Raw genomic sequence first — 18,490 nt, 5'->3', positions numbered from 1 at the left:
ATGATGAAACTCAACAGCCTACCATCCATAGATTCTGTCAGTTGCTTGATCTGTTTACAATCAACATTGCGTGCAGCAGCCACCACAGCCTTCCGGACACTGTTCCGAGAGGTGTACTGTTTTCCCTCCCTGTAGATCTTATAATTTATGAGGGATCATAGGTTCTCTATGGGGTTCAGATCAGGTGAACAAGGGGGCCATGTCATTATTTTTTCATCTTTTAGACCTTTACTGGCGAGCCACGCTGTGGAGTAGTTGGATGCATGTGATGGAGCATTGTCCTGCATGAAAATCATGTTTTTCTTGAATGTAACCGACTTCTTCTTGTACCACTGCTTGAAGACGTTGTCTTCCAGAAACTGGCAGTAGGTCTGGGAGTTGAGCTTCACTCCATCCTTAACCCGAAAAGGTCCCACTAGTTCATCTTTGATGATACCAGCCCATACCAGTACACCACTTCCACCTTGCTGGCGTCTGAGTCGGAGTGGAGCTCTCTGCCCTTTACTGATCCAGCCTCTAGCCCATCCATCTGGCCCATCAAGAGTCGCTCTCATTTCATCAGTCCATAAAACCTTTGAAAAATTAGTCTTAAGATATTTCTTGGCCCAGTTTTGACATTTTATCTTATGTTTCTTGTTCAAAGGTAGTCGTTTTTCAGCCTACCTTACCTTGGCCATGTCCCTGAGTATGGCACACCTATTGCTTTTTGATACTCCAGTAACGTTGCAGCTCTGAAATATGGCCAAACTGGTGGCAAATGGCATCTTGGCAGCTTCACGCCTGATTTTCCTCAATTCATGGGCAATTATTTTGCGCCTTTTTTGCCCAATACTTCTTGCAACCGTGTTGGCTATTTGTCATGAACGCTTGATTGTTTGGTGATGACGCTTCAAACGTTTGGCAATTTTAAGACTGCTGCATCCCTCTGCAAGACATCTCACAATTTTGGACTTTTTATAGCCCGTCAAATCTCTCTTCTGACCCATTTTGTCAAAGGAAAGGAAGTTGCCTAATAATTAAACACACCTTATATAGGGTGTTGATGTCATTACACCAAACCCCTTCTCCTTACAGCGATACACATCACCTGATTTACTTAATTGGTAGTTGGCTCTCAAGCCTATACAGCTTGGACAACATGTATAAAAAATATGCCTAATAATTCTGCACACAGAGTATACAAATCAATATTGCACCTACAACCTAACCCCTAACATAATAACAAAGTTTGACTCACCAAGCCACATAAACCATAGAGACATGGGGAAGGAAAATACAATAAAAGGTGTGATACCATATGCAATAAGATGGACAATTGGTATATAGAAAAAAAGCATGTAGATATACACAGAAAATGTAAGTATCATCAAAGCAAAGGTATAATACCCCATATGAGACGACAAAAACCTATCAGGGCTGGAATGCAACAAAGGGCATGAGGAAACATGCATACCCCAAATGTGGGCCATTGAACAAGGAGTCAAAGATGGTAGTAGTAAAAGCCTGGTTCAATGTCTCATATGGTGCATTATAATTTTGCTTTGATGATACTTGCATTTTCTGTGTATATCTGCATGCTTTTTTTCTATATACCAATTGTCCATCTTATTGCATGTGGTATCACACCTTTTATGGTATTTTCCTTCCCCATGTCTCTATGGTTTATGTAGATTGGTGAGTCAAACTTTGTTATTATGTTTGGGGTTCGGTTGTAGGTGCAATATTGATTATTATATATTAGCTTTTTAAGTGTTTTTATTGTGTGCCATTTTTCTCTGTATTATGATCTACTTAATAAAACTTCATTTTAAATATATTTGGGTGGCCCCATACTTTTGCACATCCCACTTGCTCTTTCTCTGTCATTCCATGTGTTCCAGGATGTACTATTTGGTTTAGATCCCCTGTATTTATTTTTGTGGTGCCCTCCTCTACTCAGTGCAATTGTCCACAAGAAAATAAAAAAACCCGTCCTCCCTCCTCTGGAAGTGATCTGTGTATGGCTGGCTGCATGTGGGCGGAGACTCAAACTGCCCAGTCCGGGACTTACAAAAGGGTTCAGGTCAAGTCCGAGTCCTGATCCGAACTTTATCTAAAGTCTGGTTGAACCCACTGAACTGAACTTCAATGAGTCCGTTCATCTGTACCCATCATCAATGTGGCCCTCAAGATAACAAACGAAACTGCAAAATGGATAATTGGCTAAAAAATAAATAACCAGATTAATCAAAATAGATTTTTTACATATCCTATGAACATGGAGAATTCTATAAAAATGATTTATTTGCACATTTTGACTTTGACAATACATTAATATTACCAGCAGCCACGATAAAAGTTACACAAGTAGGTGACATGGAGATGAGATGTGATGTAAAATAGCTGGCCATAAATTTTAATTAGGCAGCCAGGAAATACTTTGTCTATATTTATGGGGTTTCTTTAACTAATGTTTCCTTAAGCCATGGGGTAACATGAACTTTATACAGAAGGCAAACCCATTTCAGCCTGTTCAAAGATGTTTTCAAAGCAATAAACATATCTGAGCCAAATTATAGCACAGGACAATGAATCTATCTGTTACCTACACCCAACTTCTTTGAGGCAGAAAATGGCATTAAAGCGTAGCAGTAAGATTGGGAATCACTGGTATAAAAGGTTCAACTTTCATTTTTAAAACTATTGATAAGATTTTCATAACGTTTGATAAGATTTTAAAGCAGAATTGGTAGAGAGTAAAAAGTTACAGTTGTTTACTTTTCAGTTCAGAGAATGTTATGCGGCGTCACACGGTACGATCTATCGTGCGATCGCACGAGCGATCGTACCCGCCCCCGTCGTTTGTGTGTCACAGGCAATTTGTTGCCCGTGTCGCACAAAGTCGTTAACCTCCGTCACATGCACTTACCCGCTGAGTGACGTCGCCCTGGGCGGCGAACATCCTCTTCCTGAAGGGGAAGGGACGTTCGGCGTCACAGCGACGTCACACAGCGGTCGGCCAATAGAAGCGGAGGGGCGGAGATGAGCGGGACGTAAACATCCCACCCATCTCTTTCCTTCCGCATTGCCGGCGGGACTCAGGTAAGCTGTGTTCGTCGTTCCCGGGGTGTCACACGCAGCGATATGTGCTGCCTCGGGAATGACGAACAACCGTCACACAGAAGAAACGACTTTTTGAAAACGAGCAACGTGTAAACGAGCAACGATAAGGTGAGTATTTTTGCTCGTTCACCGTCGCTCGTAGCTGTCACACGCTACGATATTTCAAACGATGCCAGATGTGCGTCACTTACAACGTGACCCGCCGACATATCGCCCGATATATTGTACCGTGTGACGCCCGCATTAGAGTTATCAATAGCTTGTAATAGCATTCAGTTGGGTCATAAACCATATCAAACTGTAGATTCCCTTGTCAGCTGCTTGCTTCCTTGCCCTCCAATGTTACGCGCTTGATGACAACTGTATATCCACTTTATCACACGGGCATTTCGCTCAATAACAGATACAGGGGTTTTATCTTCTTTCTCTTCTTCTGCAACACCAAGAGCACAACTCGCTCTATCCATGGATTCCAGGCTACCCATTGGTGTATTTTCTCCCTTTTGGTAGCTGTTAAGCAAGTTCAACAAACTACCTTCCAGCCCACAGCTCTCGAAAAAATGTTGAGCTTCCAAATCAGTAAAAGTCATCTGCTCTGCTAATGAGATCTCCTTCACATTAGAGGATGGGGGGCTAGGAGTCGGGCAAACAAATGTTTTATCTTTTACTCTTTGCAACCGAGGTGATACTGGCTCCTCCGGATGGTTGTTTTGTGCTGGATTTTGTGAGAAGCGAGCGCTTCTTCTTAAGAGTGGTGTCCCTTGGAGAAGTCGAATGACCAGTCCTGCCTCCTCATTATTGTTTTCTTTGCTAGATGATGCCACATCACGCTTTTGTCTATAAATAATAAGGGAGTCCGGTCGGTTCATTCTTTTACCACTCAATCTCCTTAAACAGTGAGATTTGTCTGTTGGAGAATTGGGAGCTTTTTGTGGGTTATTGTCATTATTGGATGTTAAAAAACTCTGGGATAAAGGATATTTGTCATATGGACTACTTATCTGTTCTTTCTTAGGCTCAAGGTGTGCTTGCTTTTTCGGCATGCTAGGAGACAGGCTACTGCAATGAGAAAGGACAGTTTTCGGCTTAAACGTTTGCTCCAGCAAGGAAGGCTTTGATGCACAAGTTTGAAACTCTTCATTACACTTATCAAAATTCAAGTAGTTTTGCTTTTGGGATTCTTGTTGTTCAGTTGAGCTACGGAGATTGTTAAAAGTGTCTTCACTTTGCATTTGTAAACTACAAGGTAACACCTTTGATTTCCTTGACAGCACAGGGGTGAAGTTCGTGTTGATGGCAGGGTTTTGCCTGCGGTGAATTACTTGTGGAGATTTCACATACTTGGCTTTATCTGCCTCAAGACGGTCAGATGCGGTTACCCTCCCATTGGATCCACTGTGAGGTACAAGGTGCACCACTGGTGTCATGGTAATTTTTGGTCAGTCATGGATTGCCAGAATCTCGTTAAGAACAGCAGCTGTAAAATATAGGTAATATACATTTATACAAATATTAATAGTAATATACATTTAACATGGCAAACATACACTGTTATAAAAGCTGGGCATTGACTACTTTACATTGCGCCAAAGTGTTATATCTTCAGTGTTGTTCCGTGAAAAGATATAATAAAATATTGACAAAAATGTGAGTGGTGTTTTCACTTTTGTGATATACTATGTATATACATATATTTTATGTTATATTTATGTTATTCAATACTACCTTGACTTACGAATATAATTTGTTCTGTTACCAAGCTCTTAACTCAATTTCCCCATTAAAATTAATTGAAATACTATTAATCTGTTCCAGACCCTACTTATGCTCCCCATCCTGGTATATGGCCCCCATCCTGGTACTGTGTATTTGATCCCCCAACCTGGTAGATGGCTTCCATCCTGATATATATGTTCCCCATCTCTGTAGATATGATCCTCCAGCCTGGTACATGGCCCCCCCATCCTCTTACATGGGGGACCATGTACACTGAAATGCTATTAATCTGTTCCATACCCCACTTATGCCCCTCCATCCTGGTACCTGGCCCCCACCCTGGTACTGTATATATGATCACCCAACCTGTTACATGGCCCCATCCTGATATATACAATCCCCATCCTGTTACATGGCCTGCTTCCTGGCATATATGATCCCCCATCCTGGTACATGGCCATCCATCCTCTTACATAGGCCCCCATCCTGTTACATGCCCCCCCCATCCTGGTACATATAATCCTCAATCCTGATACTTTGCCCCTCCCCTGGTACATGGCTCCCCATCCTGGTACATGGTCCTCATCTTGGTACGTGACCACCATCTTGGTACATGGCACCCCATCCTGGTACATATGATCCCCCATCCTGGTAAATGGCCCCCATCCTGGTACATATGATCGCCCACCCTGTTACATGGCCCCCATCATGGTATATATGATCTCACATCTTGGTACATGGCCCCTCCATCCTGGTATGTGGCCTCCCATTCTGGTACATGGCCTCCCATCCTGGTACATGGCCCCTATCCTGGTACATATGACCCTCTATCCTAGTACTTTACCCCCCATCCTGGTACATGGCTCTTCATCTTGGTACATGATTCCCATCATGGTACATGTCACCCTATCCTGGTACATTGCTCCTTATTCTGGTACATATGATCCCCCATCCTGTACATGGCCTTCATCCTGGTATGTGTTCCCCCATCCTGGTACTTGACCCCCATCCTGGTACATAGCTACTCATCTTGGTACATGGCACACCATCTTTGTACATATGATCCCCCATCCTGATACATGTTCCCCCTATCCTGGTACATATGATCCCCCATCCTGGTAGAAATGATCTTCCATCCTGGTACATGGCTCCTCATCTTGGTGCATGACGCCTATCCTGGTGCATGGCCTCCCTTTCTGGTACATATGATACCCCATCCTGGTACATGTTCTCCATCCTGGTATGTGTTCCCCACCATTCTGGTACATGAGGATGCCACACTGAGAGGGATCGGAGGAATGGTGAGTATAATAGTTTTTTTTAAGTGTGTATCATGATGCAGACAGCTGATCAGCTGCCTGCATGAGATGAGGATGCCACGCTAAGAGGAATCAGAAAGAGGGTGAGTATAAGCTGTTCATAACTCACATTTTTGCTTGCATCATGAATCATGAATCTTCAAAATTCGTAACATAGTGCACTCTTAAGTCAAGCTGTAGTATTTCTGCCACAAAATTTTTGTATTTAGACATGTTTTGTTATAGACTTGTTTATTTCCTTTGTTTATTGGAATAACAAAAAAACAAAAAAACAACAAAGAAAAGAAGGCAAATTAGAAATATTTTCACACAAAACCCCCAAACTAGGCCAGATTGTTGGCACCCTCAACTTAATATTTGGTTGGACACCCTTTGGAATGAATAACTGCAATCAATCGCTTCCTATAACTATCAACAAGCTTCTTACAACTCTCAACTGGAATTATGGACCACTCTTCTTTTGCAAATTATTCCAGGTCTCTAACATTTGAAGGCTGTCTTCTTCCAACAACAATTTTAAACATTCCATTGAACATTTGAACATGTGTTCAATGGGATTTAGATCTGGACTTATTGCTGCTACTTCAGAACTCACCAGCGCTTTGTTTCCATCCATTTCTGGGTGCTTCTTGGAAGTGTGTTTAGGTCATTTTTTTGCTAGAAGACCTATGACCTAGGGCGCAAACCCAGTTTTCTGACTCTGGGCACTACATTGTGATCCAAAATTATTTGGTAATCTTCAGATTTCATGATGTCTTCCACACTGCCAGTGCCAGAGTGTCATGCCGGCATAGTACGGATGCCTGCGTCCCTCTGTACCTTGTGTAGTGTACCTGCTTCCCTCTTCTCTGCAGTCTACGTATAAGTGCAGTCTCCGGCTGTTGTTCCCGGTGGATGCCCACGTGACGATCGTCTCTGCTCCCACATAGGCTGCAGGCTCTGCACGTGTTGTGTGGAGTTTCTTGCTCTCCAGCCTAGGGGGCGCATGCGCACACTTCCTCATCTTTTTTAGGGAGTTGTGAGCACTTTACTAAGGTGTCCCCAGCCTATTGCTGGGAGGCACCAGCTCTTTTAGGCTCCTCCCCCCTGATAGGAGGTGCAGAGGATTTTGTATCATTTTTCTACACTGTGTGCAGAATTATTAGGTAAGTTGTATTTGAGGATTTTTTTTTATTATTGAACAACTATGTTCTCAATCCACCCAAAAGCTTAATATTTTTGAAAGTTGGAGTGGGTTTTTTTTATTTTTAGATTTGGCTATCTTAGGAGGATATCTGTTTGTGCAGGTAACTATTACTGTGCAGAATTATTAGGCAACTTTATAAAAACCAAATATATTCCCATCTCACATGTTTATTTTCACCAGGTAAACCAATATAACTGCACAAAATTTAGAAATAAACATTTCTGACATGCAAAAACAAACCCCCCAGTAATTAGTGACCAATATAGCCACCTTTCTTTATGATGACACTCAACAGCCTATCATCCATAGATTCTGTCAGTTGTTTGATCTGTTTACGATCAAAATTGCATGCAGCAGCCACCACAGCCTCCCAGACACTGTTCTAAGATGTGTACTGTTTTCCCTCCCTGTAGATCTTAAAATTTATGAGGGAACACAGGTTCTCTATGGGGTTCAGATCAGGTGAACAAGGGGGCCATGTTATTATTTTTTCATCTTTTATACTTTTACTGGCCAGCCATGCTGTGGAGTAGTTGGATGCATGTGATGAAGCATTGTCCTGCATGAAAATCATGTTTTTCTTGAACAATATCGACTTCTTCCTGTACCTCAGCTTGAAGAAGATGTGTTCCAGAAATTGGCAGTAAGTCTGGGAGTTGAGCTTCACTCCATCCTCAACCCAAAAAGGTCCCACAAGTTCATCTTTAATGATAACAGCCCATACTAGTACCCCACCTCCACATTGCTGGCGTCTGAGTCGGAGTGGAGCTCTCTGCCCTTTACTGATTCAGCCTCTGGCCCATCAAGAGTCACTCTCATTTCATAAGTCCATAAAACCTTTGAAAAATTAGTCTTAAGATATTTCTTGGCCCAGTCTTGATGTTTTATCTTATGTTTCTTGTTCAAAGGTGATCATTTTTCAGCCTTCCTTACCTTGGCCATGTCCCTGAGTATGGCACACCTTATGCTTTTTGATACTCCAGTAACATTGCAGCTCTGAAATATGGCCAAACTGGTGTCAAAAGGGAATCTTGGCAGCTTCACGCTTGATTTTTCTCAATTCATGGACAGTTATTTTGCGCCTTTTTTGCCCAACACACTTCTTGCGACCCTGTTGGCTATTTGCCATGAAATGCTTGATTGTTCGGTGATCACGCTTCAAAAGTTTGGCAATTTCAAGACTGCTGCATCCCTCTGCAAGACATCTCACAATTTTGGACTTTTCAGAGCCCGTCAAATCTCTTTTCTGCCACATTTTGCCAAAGGAAAGAAAGTTGCCTAATAATTAAGCACACCTTATATAGGGTGTTGATGTCATTACCCCACACCCCTCCTCATTACAGAGATGCACATCACCTGATTTACATAATTGGTAGTTGGCTCTCAAGCCTATACAGCTTGGAGTAGGACAACATGTATAAAAATTATCATGTGATCAAAATACTCATTTGCCTAATAATTCTGCACACAGTGTATGTGTCTTGATATCTGTTTCCTGAAGGGCTGATGTCTTCTGTTCCGGAGTCCTGTATACTCCCTGAGTCCGGTCACCTGTTTGAAGCTGTTATCCTGTTTGCAGTCCGGTTAACTATTGTCTCGGGTCTTCGGGTATCTGCATATTTAGGGACCGGCGTATCTGGTTACTGGCACTCCCCCTGGACTCCAGTCTGGTCCTGTGTCCTATATTTGTGTTCCTGCTGTGTGATGTACCCTGATATCCTGCCGTGTGATATACCTGATGCCCTGCTGTGTTACCTGTTATCCTGCTGTCTGATGTACCCGAAGTCCATCCATTTCCTGTGAATAAAGTCGTGTTTTATGTAACCTAAAGTTTGGATGTACCTGCTGCGCTGACATCAATCTGCTGTGGTCCACGCCTGTGTCTGCACTGCTCTGTTGTGGTTCGTGCCTGCTGTACCCAATGTCTGATGACCTCTGGTCGATGTCTGGAGCCTTACCCGATGTCCTGTGTCTGATGACTTCTACCTGATATCAGGGGTCTGACCCAATGTCCATGACCTATGCCTGATGACCAATGCCTGAGGTCATACTCCTGGTGTCTTGTGCCTGATGTTGTATCGTCTGCCAGTATCCACAGACTCAGACAGGCTGTAATGGACAGGCCAGAGGGAAGCCACTCACCAAGCAGGACCCACAGAACCCTGAACCCCTTTAACCCCTATACAGGGATTTGGAATTACACAGGGCCCTGGAGATCACTACCTGTGGAAGGCTGCAGTCTGAGAGAGTAGTCATCAGGCAGGGTCAAACCAGGAATTGCAGAACAGGGACAGAATAGGCAGGCAAGAACGTAATCAGAAACAAGCAGAGGTCAAAACCGGATCGGGCAGCACGATACAAAAACAGCAGGCAGGAGGGTAGTCAGGAAACAAGCGGTAATCAGCACACGAAATCACAGGACGGACTAAGAGCCAGAATTTTCAGAACTATCTCTGGCAGAGGTCAGCAGACATGAGGGGCATTAAAAAGGGTGTGGTGTCTTCCTATTGGCTGTAGCTGAATGATGGTACTTCAGCTGGGAGACACCCGCCACCTACAGTCAGCCAGTGGCACTGCAGATCCCCAGGAAACCCAGACCAGTGGATGAGTGGAGCCTGCGCCCACCAGCGCTGCTGGTATCAACTCCTCTCCCATCACCAGTACTATGCACGGCAGGAACACGGCGTCGCCTGGCAAACGGAGTAGAAGTCGATGGAGCGGACTCCGGTGGTGACGTAACAGATGTCTGCTGATGCTTACCCTGCCTGTTCCTGTTCAGGTCCCTGCTTTGTGTTTCTGCTTCCCCAGTCCAGCTGTCACCCTGGCCTGCTCAGCTGTCACAGTCGTTTGCCCTGAGAGTGGAACCTGGCATCCTGCCTTGTGGCAGGCGCTTAGTAGAGCCCCTCCCTCTGCAAAAGAGTAAGTCTGGGTTCCCCCAGTGGTCCAGTGGGTCCACTCCTCTACTGTCACAGACTCACCATCTTCCTGAATCTGCTGGCAGTGAGGTCGTGACACAGAGGCAGCAATACAACCTCAAAACATCTTTGAACCTTCTCCATAATTGAGTGTAGGTACTGTGTTCTTTTCTTTGTAAGCCTCCTTCCCTTCTTGATAAACTATAGAATGATGTGATTTACCAAAAAGCTCTATCTTGGTCTCATCTGTGAGCAAGATGCTTTCCCAAAAGGATTTTGGCTAAAGGCCACTTTTCACGCTGCGACATCGCTAGCATCGGCTAGTGATGTCACGTGCGATAACACCCGCCCCCGTCGGTGGCACGATATGTGGTGATCGCTGCCGTAGCGAACATTATCGCTACGGCAGCATCACATGCACGTACTTGCTCTGCGACGTCGCTGTGACCAGTGAACCGCCTCCTTTCTAAGGGAGCGGTTCGTTCATCATCACAGCAACGTCACAGCAGCATCACTGAACCGCCGCCCAATAAAAAAGGAGGGGAGGAGATGAGCGGCCGGAACATGCCGCTCACCTCCTTCCTTCCTCCTTTTACAGTGGCCGCAGGTAAGGAGATGTTTGTCGTTCCAGCGGCGTCACACACAGCGATGTGTGCTGCCACAGGAATGACAATCAACATCGTTACTGCAGCAGCAACGATAATTGGGAAGAGGGGGGCATGTCACCGATGAGCGATTTTGAATGTTTTTGCGACGATTCAAAATCGCTCATAGGTATCACACACAACGACATCGCTAAAGCGGCCAGCTGTGTGTCACAAACTCCGTGACCCCAACGAGATTGCTTTAGCAATCTCATAGCGTGTAAAGCCACCTTAACGCACAAATATTTTGGCAAAGGGCAGTCTAGCTTTTCTTTTATGTGCAAAGTATCCTGTGTTGCAATCTTTTATCAATTTTTCTCTGCCAGGGAGATTAGCTACACGGTTACAGTGCCATGTGTTGTAAACTTATTGATTATGTAGCGCACCGTTGGCAAGATTTCTGGAGATGGACTTATAACCTTGAGATTGTTGATATTTTTCAACTAGCTTGGTTTTCAAACCCTCAGACAGTTCTCTCCTCCTCTTTGTGTTCTCCATGCTTAGTGTGGCACACACAATGCAAAGATTTTTTTATCTGGTTTCAGATGAGATTTTTATATTGCCCACACTTGTTAATTGTGTCATGGCTCCTCTCCGGTCTTCAAACTGGCAATGTCTAGTGTGTCGATTTCCAACTTGGTTGGACTACAGCCTGTTTTGTGTTGGTCCAACTGCTGATGGAACTTTTGTCTCTTGTTCTTATTTTCTGACTTTCTGTTTCACTTCTATTCAGGTGTGTGCACTTTCTTGTTTGGTTTTCCCAATCACATTTTGGGAGGGGCTATTTATACTCACTACTCACATGCCTCAGTGCTGGCTATATTTCTGGATGGATAGTTGTCTAGAGTACCAGCTCCTCTGTTAAGGTTTTCTTACTGAAACATTGTGATTGATATTCCCTGCAGTTTGTATGAATCCCTTCCAAGTTATCTCCTATGTTCTTTACTTTACGTTTGCGATGGTTTCCATTTATTCTGTTATTCTTTTTAGTTTCTTTTATTCCATCATCCCTGTATGACTGTATTAGCATTTTCCTAGCCCTGTGTCTCACCCTCTGCTTGTGTGCACTTCATTTATGTTTATTGCTATTTTTGTGTTACACTTAGTTTATAGCGTAGGGTGCAGTTAAGGACACTCAGGGTCATCGATGAATGGGGGTGTCATTACGAGATCTTTGGGTGCCAACCTCCACTCTCAGGCAGGGACAAATCGGGGTCAGGTCTACGGCAAGAAGTAGGCCGTTTTGGGACCTATAGAATTTGGATTTTACATCTCCCCATGTTTGTCCATCCATGTGCAAGTGTTAGGGTTCAATCGTAACAACTTGCCACAGTAAGTTTAAACAAGCATCACATGCTTGAAATAAAGTTGTTTACTCACAATATTGGAAAGGTGCTAACAATTTTCTCCGAACCGTTTTTGGGGGTTTGTGTGAATTTATGTTCAATTTGCCTTGTATTCTATGTTTTTTTTGTGTTGCACCGAGACACACGTAATTGTATATAACAAAACATGTGTAATTGCAATAATTTTCTTGGAGAAATACTCAATTTTTTGGAACAAAGGGTGCCAACACTTTCAGCCATGACATATATATACACACACATATATATATATATATACATACATACATACATACACATATATATATATATATACATATATATATATATTATATATATATGTGTATATGTATATATATATATATATATATATATATATATATATATGTGTATGTATGTATGTATGTATGTATATATATATATATATATATATATATATATATATATATATATATATATATACATACATATACACACACACACACACACACACACAGTGTATATAAAAAAAAATATATATATATATATATATAGAAATGTAGGAGGATTGGGATCCAGCAAAAAGATGAAATTTCACAAGTTTTATAAAAAACTTCTGCTTTATTGATCCATTATGTCATAAAAAAAAGTATAAGGAACTCCAATCAAATAATAGCACTCCAGCAAGGGACTACATGTTTCAGCACTATGTGCCTTCTTCACGGTCCTACTTAAACTGAGCTCCAACACTGGCAATATATCCTCTATTGTGGAACATATTCAAATGACCCTTAATTAAAAGCAGTGAAACAGGCCAATTAAAAACAGCTGAGTAGATGGTTGAGACTCAGTTCAAGAGTATTGTTAGATAAATACTGTACATATATTGAACATGTTTTATACATAGACAAATAATTCGTATGTTTAATAATAAATAAACCATGATATAGGACAACTGCAACAAGATAGTTGTACATATAGATATGAAAAATACATCCTGCAACAAGCAAGATCTGTATATCAAAGACAATCACAAAAAGGGTTTACAGATGGTACAATATCATAGAATAGGTTCAAGATGAATATATAACCTTTTATAAAGAGAGAGGGGATAAGGAAAAATGTTTTTTACATTGTTTGACTACACTATATATATCTATCTATATACAGTATATATATATATATATATATATATATATATATATATATATATATATATATATATATATATATATAGTGCCTACAAGTAGTATTCAACCCCCTGCAGATTTAGCAGGTTTGATAAGATGCAAATAAGTTAGAGCCTGCAAACTTCAAACAAGAGCAGGATTTATTAACAGATGCATAAATCTTACAAACCAACAAGTTATGTTGCTCAGTTAAATTTTAATACATTTTCAACATAAAAGTGTGGGTCAATTATTATTCAACCCCTAGGTTTAATATTTTGTGGAATAACCCTTGTTTGCAATTACAGCTAATAATCGTCTTTTATAAGACCTGATCAGGCCGGCACAGGTCTCTGGAGTTATCTTGGCCCACTCCTCCATGCAGATCTTCTCCAAGTTATCTAGGTTCTTTGGGTGTCTCATGTGGACTTTAATCTTGAGCTCCTTCCACAAGTTTTCAATTGGGTTAAGGTCAGGAGACTGACTAGGCCACTGCAACACCTTGAATTTTTCCCTCTTGAACCAGGCCTTGGTCTTCTTGGCTGTGTGCTTTGGGTCGTTGTCTTGTTGGAAGATGAAATGACGACCCATCTTAAGATCCTTGATGGAGGAGCGGAGGTTCTTGGCCAAAATCTCCAGGTAGGCCATGCTATCCATCTTCCCATGGATGCGGACCAGATGGCCAGGCCCCTTGGCTGAGAAACAGCCCCACAGCATGATGCTGCCACCACCATGCTTGACTGTAGGGATGGTATTCTTGGGGTCATATGCAGTGCCATCCAGTCTCCAAACGTCACGTGTGTGGTTGGCACCAAAGATCTCGATCTTGAACCAGTCTGTCTCAGAGTCCTCCAAGTGATCATGAGCAAACTGTAGACGAGCCTTGACATGACGCTTTGAAAGTAAAAGGTACCTTACGGGCTCGTCTGGAACGGAGACCATTGCGGTGGAGTACGTTACTTATGGTATTGACTGAAACCAATGTCCCCACTGCCATGAGATCTTCCCGGAGCTCCTTCCTTGTTGTCCTTGGGTTAGCCTTGACTCTTCGGACAAGCCTGGATTCGGCACGGGTGGAAACTTTCAAAGGCTGTCCAGGCCGTGCAAGGCTAACAGTAGTTCCATAAGCCTTCCACTTCCGGATGATGCTCCCAACAGTGGAGACAGGTAGGCCCAACTCCTTGGAAAGGGTTTTGTACCCCTTGCCAGCCTTGTGACCCTCCACGATCTTGTCTCTGATGGCCTTGGAATGCTCCTTTGTCTTTCCCATGTTGACTAAGTATGAGTGCTGTTCACAAGTTTGGGGAGGGTCTTAATTAGTCAGAAAAGGCTGGAAAAAGAGATAATTAATCCAAACATGTGAAGCTCATTGTTCTTTGTGCCTGAAATACTTCTTAATACTTTAGGGGAACCAAACAGAATTCTGGTGGATTGAGGGGTTGAATAATAAATGACCCTCTGAATAAACTTTTCACAATTTAAAAAAAAAAGAAATAACATTCTTTTTTGCTGCAGTGCATTTCACACTTCCAGGCTGATCTACAGTCCAAATGTCACAATGCCAAGTTAATTCCGAATGTGTAAACCTGCTAAATCTGCAGGGGGTTGAATACTACATGTAGGCACTGTATATATCCATCTATCTATCTATATATATAATATATATATAGCTATATATATATATATATATATATATATATATACACACACACACACACACACAGTGTGTATATATATATATATATAAATTAAATATATATATATATATATAAAATGTAACTAATTTTAATTTTTTCAGCAGTCATGATAGAAGTTACAAAATGAGAAGTGGATGACATGGATACCTGATGTTATGTAGAACAAAATATCTATTGGTAAATTTAATTAGGTAGCCAGGAAAATGCTTTGTCTACATACCGTAGCTTTCAACTAGGTTTCCCTAGATACATAAGGGTAAAATGAACTTTATACAGAAGGCAAACCCTTTTCAGCGTTATCAAAGATGCTACCCAAAGCAGTAAACACATCTGAGCCAATTTCTAGCAAGTGACAATAATTATACCAGCTACTTGTACCAAACTTCACACACGCACACACACACACGCACACACACACACACATAATATGATGACAGCTATATCCACACGCACACACATATTACACGTTGACTGTATTCTTATCCAACCAATAATTTAGAGATCTAAAAATACAGACATCTGAGACAGCCAGAAATAGATACAAGTCTCCACGAGATGCCAGGCCACAACCAGCTAAATGGTAGCTGAGCCCAGGATGAATTTAGCTATAGTTTGTGATTTGGCAGAAAAGTAAGAATAAATACACGGAAACTTTAGAGAAACTTATACTATAGAAAATAAAACACTAAACAAGCACCTGACATTTCTTATCTAAGACACAACAGACAGAATCAAAGAATAAATCCTTGTGTAATAAGGAAAAATAAAATGTCACGTTCCAATGTTATCCACATATCGGAATAAGCTAATATGTCATCTGACAGCGGGCAGTAAAAGGCACTCGCCATTGCTGAATGTTAACACATACATATCGGACAAATCACACACAGACATACTTCTCACCTCAAACAGCTGTTGCAGAAGGAGTCTTCAAACCGTCTAGGAATCACATCTTCCAGATGTACATGAAAGGACAGGTAATATGGGATAGACCCAAAACCTGTTTCTTTTTGTGGGGATTACAAAGATGGTTGCAAGTACAGTGTGAGTGCGTGAGAGAGTGCAATAAGTTACCTACTGTGTCATAGTGCAAAGTGTGAATGTGTGTGCTTGTCACACAAGGAAATCTCCACCCTTTCCAGACATAGTCTCCTTTCTCATCCGTTTGTTGACGGCTATGGATGTTAACTCCTCAATCACCCTATAAACTTTTTAACCACTAAAGCGACTCACATCGTACGTGTTCCACCACATGCTAAACAACGGTTTTACAGAAAAGATCACTGAATGTATTTGTTTTTTTGAAATAAGGAGTTTGTTTCTTCCTGACTTTATTACTTCTACTATCTGTAGTATATTGTTGTATATTCTTTTTCTGTTCACTTTTCTGCTGAAATTGTTGTGACGTGAAATGGTCAATTTACATGTGGACTTTAGAACCCTAAAATAAGATAAAATACATTCAGAAGGTAAATATTCATACCAGGAAGTTTTCAATGGAAGAAAAGGGCAGTGTAACCATGGGCAAGGAGTTAACAGTGATTGCCCTAACAGATGATTCACTATATCTCACCCTAAATGCAGATACCAGATGGCAAAGTCTATGAGGGTAGGGCAAACAGATGAATAAACACGTTAACCATTCTAGAATGTGTGGTTGTGTTTGTGTCTAAGGAATGATTGTACAGTTTATTATAGACCTTGGAAATTTAATAGCACATTCTTGTCTTGAGAGCCTTCATTTAAATAAAAGTAACAGGTTTTTTTTCTTCCAAACAATAAAAAGCTTAATAAAGACATTTAAATAATAGAATTTTGAAATAATTCCTGTATGTTATTGTTTTTACTTTGGAAAATATCAAGCAATGAATTAAACATTAAAGACTAATATCTTCTTCTAACAAATGCATTGCATATTAGGAGAATAGCTGTCATCTTCAATATATGAGACAAGGTCTACCGAAGCAACTGTGTAAACATATTCTGAGGCCAAGAATATTTCAGAATAAATCAGAGCTGTTTGGGTAACAGTAAAAATGTCACAGACCCATTAGTGCCCCAGGCACCACCAACTGTTTTGTACTTATCCTCAATACCATGTTAAATCAGATACCACTGGATATGTGCTGCCATATAGACATATATGCTAGCCACTGCATGTCTTGTATCTTCTATATAACATTTTTATGGTGTATGTTTTTTTATTCTTTTAGCTAAATTCAACTTCACAGGAGTTGGGAGGAGTAAATTTTAGTTTTATTCATTGGTATACAAATCAAACAGCTGTAACAAAATAACTTTCCACCATGCCACCAAAACTGCTCTAGCCATTCTAGACATCCAAGCCTCACTTACCCCCTGGTGAACCAATGCTGCCTCTAAGCCCATACCTTAATTTCTGTTGACATGGCTGCAGTGGCGATATCACATTTACACAATGTGATGCTGCAACTGTGACGCCCTGGACTAGTCAGGTCGTCACAGGGTTCTGCACAATCTTTCTCTTCCCGTGCAGGGCTCAAACCCCCATGGTTCTGGGTCCCCATCTTGCGCTACTGCCTCTACCAGCATTCACAAATTCTAGTTACACCTCAAACAACACCTGTCAGGCACACCAGTGGGCTGCTTAAGCTGGAATAGGGCCGCCCACCTAGTGGTCAGGCAGGGAGGTGCGAGGTGACAAGTGAGTTGGCTCCAGGGGAGCAAAGAGAACAGAAGTAGCTCCCAGTGAGTGAGGAGCTGGGAGTAGCAGCTCCCCAGAGTTGGCTCCAGGGGAGCGAAGTGTGTGGAAGCTGGGAGTTGGAGCTCGCAGGGGAAAAGGAGACTATATCGCAGGCGGTGGTCTGGACCCGGAGTAGTCGGAGACCCGGTCACGGGAGATTGGGACTGGGTGCTTGGCTAGTCTTGGAGGATAGCCAGCAGCCACAGTTCAATAGCCGAGGTGGGACTGAAGGCTCGTCGGCGTACATGGACCCTAGGTCGGGGAGAAGCTTCAAGCAACCTGGCAATTAACCTGCGGAGGACAGGGCCTATATGGGTTGTTCCCACGAAGCTCAGAGATCGGAGGCACTAGCACAATAAGGGGGATAGGGCTTTCCAAGGAAAGCAGGCCACTGAAATCCCAAGCGTGAGCTCCTGAGAGCAAGCTCCCCTTGATACTCATAGCAGGGAGTGGGGCCCAGAAAGTTCCAAGCTGATGGGCCACAAAGGACACTCTAAAATACGGTGCCAGGAGGCAGGCCACTGACCACCAGGCGGTATTGCAGGGGACGGGACCCGGAGGAGCTCCCCAAGAGGGCAGCGGCACCCAGAGACTTGGTTTACTACGTTTTCAGCATCTGCTTTCTTGCTGAGTGAGTACCTGATTAACCCCTGCAACCAACGAGCCTGCACTCCCCCTGCACCCTTATCCCATGATCT

The 18,490-nt window shown here is 42.3% G+C and overlaps 1 protein-coding gene across 1 annotated transcript; it reads right to left on the bottom strand.

Moving 5' to 3' along the window:
* Positions 1 to 1,694: 1,694 nt before the first annotated feature.
* On the bottom strand, positions 1,695 to 16,193 carry LOC142289868 (uncharacterized). The gene is made up of 2 exons (XM_075333811.1): positions 15,974 to 16,193; positions 1,695 to 4,579 (listed from the first exon to the last, which is right to left on the bottom strand). Exon 2 carries the CDS (start codon positions 4,527 to 4,529, stop codon positions 3,396 to 3,398), a length of 1,134 nt encoding a protein of 377 aa, XP_075189926.1. The 5' UTR covers positions 4,530 to 4,579; positions 15,974 to 16,193; the 3' UTR covers positions 1,695 to 3,395.
* Between the last annotated feature and the right edge of the window lie 2,297 nt (positions 16,194 to 18,490).

The sequence above is a fragment of the Anomaloglossus baeobatrachus genome, chromosome 2, assembly GCF_048569485.1.
Source record: "Anomaloglossus baeobatrachus isolate aAnoBae1 chromosome 2, aAnoBae1.hap1, whole genome shotgun sequence".
Classification (NCBI taxonomy): Eukaryota; Metazoa; Chordata; class Amphibia; order Anura; family Aromobatidae; genus Anomaloglossus; species Anomaloglossus baeobatrachus.
This window is presented reverse-complemented; position numbering and strand designations above follow the sequence as displayed.